This window comes from Filicampus tigris, chromosome 17 (genome assembly GCF_054856515.1).
Source record: "Filicampus tigris isolate MCC_2025a chromosome 17, RoL_Ftig_1.0, whole genome shotgun sequence".
Lineage (NCBI taxonomy): Eukaryota > Metazoa > Chordata > Actinopteri > Syngnathiformes > Syngnathidae > Filicampus > Filicampus tigris.
The window spans coordinates 3,291,725-3,298,597 of record NC_141233.1 but is presented as its reverse complement, the minus strand read 5'-3'; the positions used below and the strand labels follow the sequence as shown (position 1 = coordinate 3,298,597).

Sequence of the window (6,873 nt, the reverse complement as noted above, 5' to 3'; positions counted from 1 at the left end):
CTCATAGATAGATAGATAGATAGATAGATAGATAGATAGATAGATAGATAGATAGATAGATAGATAGATAGATAGATAGATAGATAGATAGATAGATAGATAGATAGATAGATAGATAGATAGATAGATAGATAGATATACTATAATGTTTGTCTGTATTTCGCACCACTTGTGATCTCTAGACCTTGGATTATTCCAACGCCTCTCTATCTAGCAGCCTGTTCTAGCAAGTCTTAAAAGATTTTCCAACTGGTCCAATACGCTGTGGTCTGATTACTGACTTGAACCAGTAAAAGAGCTCATATATCCCCTTGGTAGCTTCGCTGCACTGGCTTCCAATAAAATACTGAATTTGATTTAAAATCATTCGCTTCATCCATAAAGCAATAAATGGTCAGGCATCATTATATGTTAAAAAGCTTGTGGTGCCTTATGAACCTTATGAAGGCAGACGCTCTCACTCTCATGCCCACTATTTGAATGCAGTCTTAAAACCTTCGTCTTTGATAAAAGCTTGTTATCAGGGCTGACTTAGGCTTGTCCAGGACATCTCTAAATGGATATTTTTAACGCACCGAGCCCCTTCTCTCTATCATTACCTGTTCACATTCTTATACTGCACACCTATGTATACCACTAACTCTCTCTCTTTCCCACCCCCCAGCCCCCCATCTCAATCCCATCAATCGACGCGGACAGCCGCCCCACGCAGAGTCTCTATACAGTTCAAAGCTTGCACCTTCAGTTACCTTTATTGTCTCAGTGTTTACTCATGTGGGGTCAGTTGATTTTCTTTTCATGTGTGAGAAGTGTGGTTCTTGACCTACTCTTATGAAAAGTGTCTTGAAATATCTTACGTTGTGAATCGGCGCTTATTTAAATAAAATTGATTTGACCTTCAATGTATTTGTATTTTACAGAAAACATTATTCATCTTTTTTATGGGTAATTCAACTGGATTCTTGTTGTGGTCCAGTGTCTCCATCTGGTGTTTAGTAAGGACACTGCCTGCTGCTCTGTGAAGTCAGACAGATCAGTAAAACAAGCTACATCTTGTTTCATTAGCAGCGATAGCATTTACGGGAGTGAGTGTGCAACCGTGAAAAATAATAAAATGAAAATGAATGTATGTAACTGAAGAGGCAACAAAAAGAAGAATGTCACATTGAGACTGCTAGGGGGAAAAAAAATAAAGAAAAGACTATCATAAAAGTCTCCTTTGAGTTCTCTCTCAATGTTGATAATAGGTAGTCACTAGCAATAGCATTTACCATAACTGGTAATGTCATACTGGATGTGTGTGCGTGTGAGCAAGCTTGGAGAACATGGACTATTTACAATATCAACATGCGTCTTCACTCTGAAGGCTGACTCATTCCCATTATCACGCAAGCACACGCTTGTGCCTTTGCATCATTTCTCTCATGTTTTCTTGTTTTCTTTTCCATCAGTTTGTCAGCCAGAGGTGTTGAGGAGGCGGATCTGTCTGAGAACAAGACACATCACTGACACACTCCATTCATTTGTTGGAGAAGTGAGGTAACCTCTCAGGTGATTCATAAGCCCACATGAATTTGATGAACCTGCAATAATATTTTCAGTGAGCCCAATCATAGAAAAATACAGAGGTCGGTATAAAAGCCAAACATTTTACTTAGTTGAGAATAATGTGACCTATATGAAAGGAAAAAGTAATTCTACAAATAAACAGGCCGTGGTTTATTACTGTTTCAATCGAAGATGTAAAAATAAAGTGTCAGTGTAAGAGAAGCACTATTTTTGATTTAAAAAATCAAGTGGTAATTACCATCCTGTATTCTGCTACAAAGCCGTCGATATTGTCATAGTCTAAAAACATATATCTTAACCATATATCACGTTCGACTGGTTCTACCGGTTCAAAGTCCAACAAGCTATAACACTGCCGTTACTCATTTCAGAGCTCCCGCAATTGACAGCGTCTGCCATTATGACTTGAAAGAATCGGCCACGTGTATATTCTGATGCATTTAAATGACAAGAGACAGAGAATTGGATTAAAAAAAAGAAAATGACATATACGCTCTCCCGGCTTTAGGTGTAGAAAGACGCAACAGCGCTCCTGGCTCTAGTGGTAGAAGTATGGTAATGCACTGCCAGCCTTAATGTGTGTCTGTGCATGCCATGGGAGAGGTAGAGGTAGAGGTATCATGATGCATGAACATTATTTAAAGCTCATTAGCTGGCTAATTTCCTATTCACATCCACTTACCGGCTGGGAGTATCGTGAGTCGATTGAATTGTTTACAACTGTTTAACCAAGATAGCATTTAGCTGCTAACACATCCACGTCGGTCACTAGAACGGAGCCTGCCAGGGGACATGACGAGAATATTTCAGATTGCTTTATAATGCAATTCTATTGCATTTTGTTGAAAGACTTTTGCCTCAAAATGCAACACGTTTTCAGTTTTTATTGCATCATTTCGCGATAAAGTAATTGCAAAATAAGGCAAGGTTATCTTAGGAGAAAATGAAAGACTTCCACGTCATACAGCGACGCTGACAGAGATTTTTAAGATAAAATAAGATTACGCTAAAGACAAGGACATACTGTACTTTGCATGCAAAGGGATAATAAGATATGTAAATGTTAACAGTTGGTTAACAAAACAAAATTGCCATCTCGGATTACACACACAAGAAAGGAAGGGCGTGTTTCTGTCAATCAGTGAAATGGGGGCATAATCCAAGGTACTACATGTGCTGAACCACTAGAGGGCAGACTATGCATGTGCAATGTTACTGCAGGGAGAGCTCATTAAGTGTTGTACAGTCAGTTAATAAATGCGGCTCCATGGTATCGCGGAAGACAACCTTGGCCTTGCGTTTTAAAAGAACCTAACAAAACACGTACGTCGGTACTTGACCCGGTTGGATAAGGACGGATAGAGGGACTTACGAAAATCCATTTCCGTCCTTGTTCATCCGTCCTTTTTAAAAGGCTTCTCATCCTCCATCCATCCGTCCACAAAATGAGCATTCATTCGGGATGGAATGCCCATTCCTGCTATTCCTATTCTATTCATTTTTGTGAGGTCACGTATGAGCGTACAAAATATCTGCCTTGGAGGACTTTGTTTCGAGACAGGTGGTGGGACAGTGTTCTGTGCTCTGTGTTGAAATTATTTGAGCAGACCGCAGACCACGCACAATACCACCAAAACAGTTAAATACCTGATTTTCTTTCTTCATGTGTGGTGTTTGTCACTGATTAAAAACGTTTTAAGGTTGGAAAAATCCCTATGTGTGTACCAATCATTACAGTTTCCAAATGCAGACCGAGGCAGAATTGATGTTCTTTTAAACTGAAATGATGACAGAGATGATAGCACAGACAGATTAGGCAGACAGAGATGATAGCACGTGATATGTATGTTCTTTTTTTGTAGGTCATCCATTTTTTTGTTGTTTAGTTAAAAAGAAAAAAAAACTTGCTTCAGGTCCTGTGATTAGCCTGCAAAAAAAACTTGCTTCAGGTCCTGTGATTAACCTGCAAAAAATTGCTTCTCAAAATGTTTAAATTGCTTCAATGATTCGCAAAACCTTCATTGTTTGGTATGAAGTCATTGATTTGCAAAACTGCAAAAAAAAGAGCCTTCACGCTTGATATCAGATCCTAGATTTGCCCGTTACTCTCTGCACTGTGCTTTCTAGGCTCGACTGCAAAACATTCAACTTAAATAACAATAAAAGGCCTTCTGTTGGTGGAGATGATTTGGTGCCAACTACAAAATTAGAGTGATGTGAAAAAAATAACGCAAATGGGTCCTTGTATCACAAGCCGCAATTCTTATGAAGTCGGACCGTTGTGTAAAATAAAATCAGACTACAATGATGCGCAAATCCTCGTCAACCTATATTCAATGAAATACGCTACATTATTATTTTCATTATGATATTGTGATTGCATCCACAATTGGAGATCTCCTGCATACCCAGACAAGATCAGAAACAGACAGTGCAGCGAGTGTGGTATGATATGCCAAAAAAGGAGTAAAACAAGACATGCTGTCATTGAGGGCTGTCACCCCCCATCGTCTCGCACAGGTGAGTCAAGGTTTTCTATTGATTCACGTCTGCTAAACGACAGGCAAAAAGTGAAGTCACTCTCCTCCTTTTTCACATTTCCCCCTCCAATTATTTCACTCCTCCTCACTGTTTATCTCTTTGTCCAAAATTCCCTTTTCTTCCGCGCTGTTAACTGTTGCAACACCAAGCTTTCTGTAGTTCTCCCCGGGCCACCTCGTTTCAGTGCTGTCTCTGGGCCATACAGACCTTTAAGATGTTTCCAAAAAAAAAAATCGCACGTTCATTTGTACCTTCAGGCCAGTGCAGCTCCGACGGGGGATTTCACCGCACTGATGACGGGGCACAGTCTTCCTTCCTGAACCCACATAAATCTGTCGGTGAACTTGCTCCTAATGTATGATATTAAAGCTATTTTTCATGGCATGCTACTTGGCAGGGGAGGGAAAGTTGTTGTTGACTAACATAAGCAAGTACAACCGGGAGAAGAAATTGCTGTTTTAATGTGTGCCTTTTTATTTGCACAAATACCACCTGACCCCACACTTGTAATAAATTTACTCAGTAGTGTTGAAACAGTTGCTTTAACTAAAATCGCCATACCTTTTAAAACGGCCCACAAAACAACGATGCTTTTATTCTTCTGTGTGCCGATAGTTCTTTGGCCTTTGACAAGAAAAATGACAAGAATGGACTTGCAAGGGCATTTTTCAAATGAGTGAAGGACCTCTGTCATCGCAGACACGGAATAGTAGAGGCTGCTGACCTTAGGCTATAATCTAACACACACACACACACACACAAGCACACTTCGAAACACAAACACACACATGGAAATGCATGTTGGAGGTAAGGCATATTTGAGCGGTGCTTAAAGTAAAGAGAACCAAGTGATATAAATTGAGAGGAATCGTATACAGTTATTTGAACATTTAATTTGAAAATGTATAAAATGCTTTACAAATATACAAAAAATATACAGACAGTCACGGATTTTATGACAAAAGAGTAAATAAATACTTGCTAAAAATGTTGACGTATGTGTCTATATGCTCTCGAAAAGACTCTTACATGACAGTGTAGCACAGAAGTACTTGTGCATCTCTTTATTACATAATGAGAAATGTGAAATGTCTGAACAATTCCAATTTTACGCTGTGACGTAATTGACAATGACATCATTCTGTGTGCAAACATTCTTTTAGAATATTCATTCTTTTGTATCTGTTAATTATATTCGCCTAGAGTGAATTGTAATACTGAGTTGATTTAATCAGCAGAAAAAAAAAAAAAAAGAAAAAAATCATCAAACTCTTCCCTGAGATCATTCAACTGTCCAGTGGTGTTCATAGCAGTCAGAGCTCCTGTTACAAAATGTCTGAGCCCGCAGAGAGGTTGTGCTCAAGTTCCTGCAAATAGTTCATCTGCCAGGGATGTCCCAGTGCTGGAGATGGCTCCACAAAAGTGTCGATGCACCCTTGAGAGCAGGGGCCCCACATTCCGGGCTGATACCCCAACCCATCAGCCACCTGAGAGTATCGCAAAGGGCTAGGCGGATGCTCACCAGGGCTGCCACAGTGGCCGTGTGAGGCATAAGGTTGTCCCTCCGTAGGATAACAAGGGTAGTGTGGTGAAGGGGGACACGACGACCCAGCGTTATCCACGTAGACGTGTGGCTCCACAGCCAGCCCGTGCACGTGAGGCCCCTCTTGTGGCTGCATCTGGTGGCAGACGGACGCATGCCAGGGAGCGTAACTCTGGCGCTCCAGACAAGGGATCGTAGCTCTGGCCGGCTCATGTCGAGATGCTGCCGGCCCCACCGGTGACCTGTTGCACTCCCGATGGGCGCAAGGCTTGCCGGGCGGGTTCGTGTTCAGGAATACAGAAAGAGCCGAAATGCGACTGATGGCCCTTTGCAGCGTGGCGATCTTTGAGAGTCGTTTGCCGCTGAGGTCATGATTCAAAGCGACGCGTAGAGCGTTGAAGGCCTGGTTGTAGTCCATGATGCGTTTTCTCTCACGGACGTTGGCCGCCACCCGTCGAGCTTTGGAGCGGACCGGCCTATTCCGCTTTTTGGTCTGGCCCTCCTCTGGGTCGCTCGGGCTGCTTGTTGAGCTCTCGCTGTCTTGAAACGACGTCTTTGGACTTCCTTCGTCCTTGGCTTGGCAAAGTGCGCCGAGGTCCGACTCTTCCTCTGAAAACTCCGACTCTGCAATGCTGCTGCAGCTCATTGTGTCGTAGAAGTGGACACTAGCTGGAGGTATGAAAAATACGACTTGCAGTGAAAATCTCAACGCCGTACGACATTAGCAGATTGCGGGGCTGTCGGTGTTTGCTGCTGTGCCGACAGCCCTGGTACTCTCTTCCCCTGATTCCTCTGGTGCCTTGTGATGACTTGTACTTCTACGGGACAGGTTGGCTTGCTTTTTAAAGCTCCTGAAGTCACATGGTACAGTCACCTGTGAGGAATGATGCACTCTCTCCCTCTCCGGGTTTATGAGTACCCTCCAGCCAAATGGCACTATCACCTCCTCTGACTCTGGCTCCCCCTCACATCCCTTACAAGTTTCAACACTTGTGCCTCAGCATACAGAACAAAACAGACGTATAAATAGGAAAATTAATCCTGGTTTTAGTTTGCTTCATTGAAGAGGGGTGGCAGTCCAAATAACTTCCGCTGAGTTGGTCTTCATTGGTTCAAACGCCTTCCTTTTTGCAAGCTTTTCTGTACTTCCATGCATGCTGCTCGTTCTTTTCTATAAAAAGGAATAAAGGCAGGATTCATTACGCAACATGAGTGACAGC

At 42.1% G+C, this 6,873-nt stretch overlaps 1 protein-coding gene across 1 annotated transcript; it reads right to left on the bottom strand.

Moving 5' to 3' along the window:
* Positions 1-5,435: 5,435 nt before the first annotated feature.
* bhlha9 (basic helix-loop-helix family, member a9) lies at positions 5,436-6,299 on the bottom strand. The gene has a single exon (XM_086013086.1). The coding sequence runs from the start codon at positions 6,297-6,299 to the stop codon at positions 5,436-5,438; it is 864 nt and encodes a 287-aa protein (XP_085869212.1).
* Between the last annotated feature and the right edge of the window lie 574 nt (positions 6,300-6,873).

Excerpts from the sequence above, each read along its gene's own strand:
- bhlha9 (XM_086013086.1), bottom strand. The coding sequence starts at position 6,299 with ATGAGCTGCAGCAGCATTGCAGAGTCGGAGTTTTCAGAGGAAGAGTCG.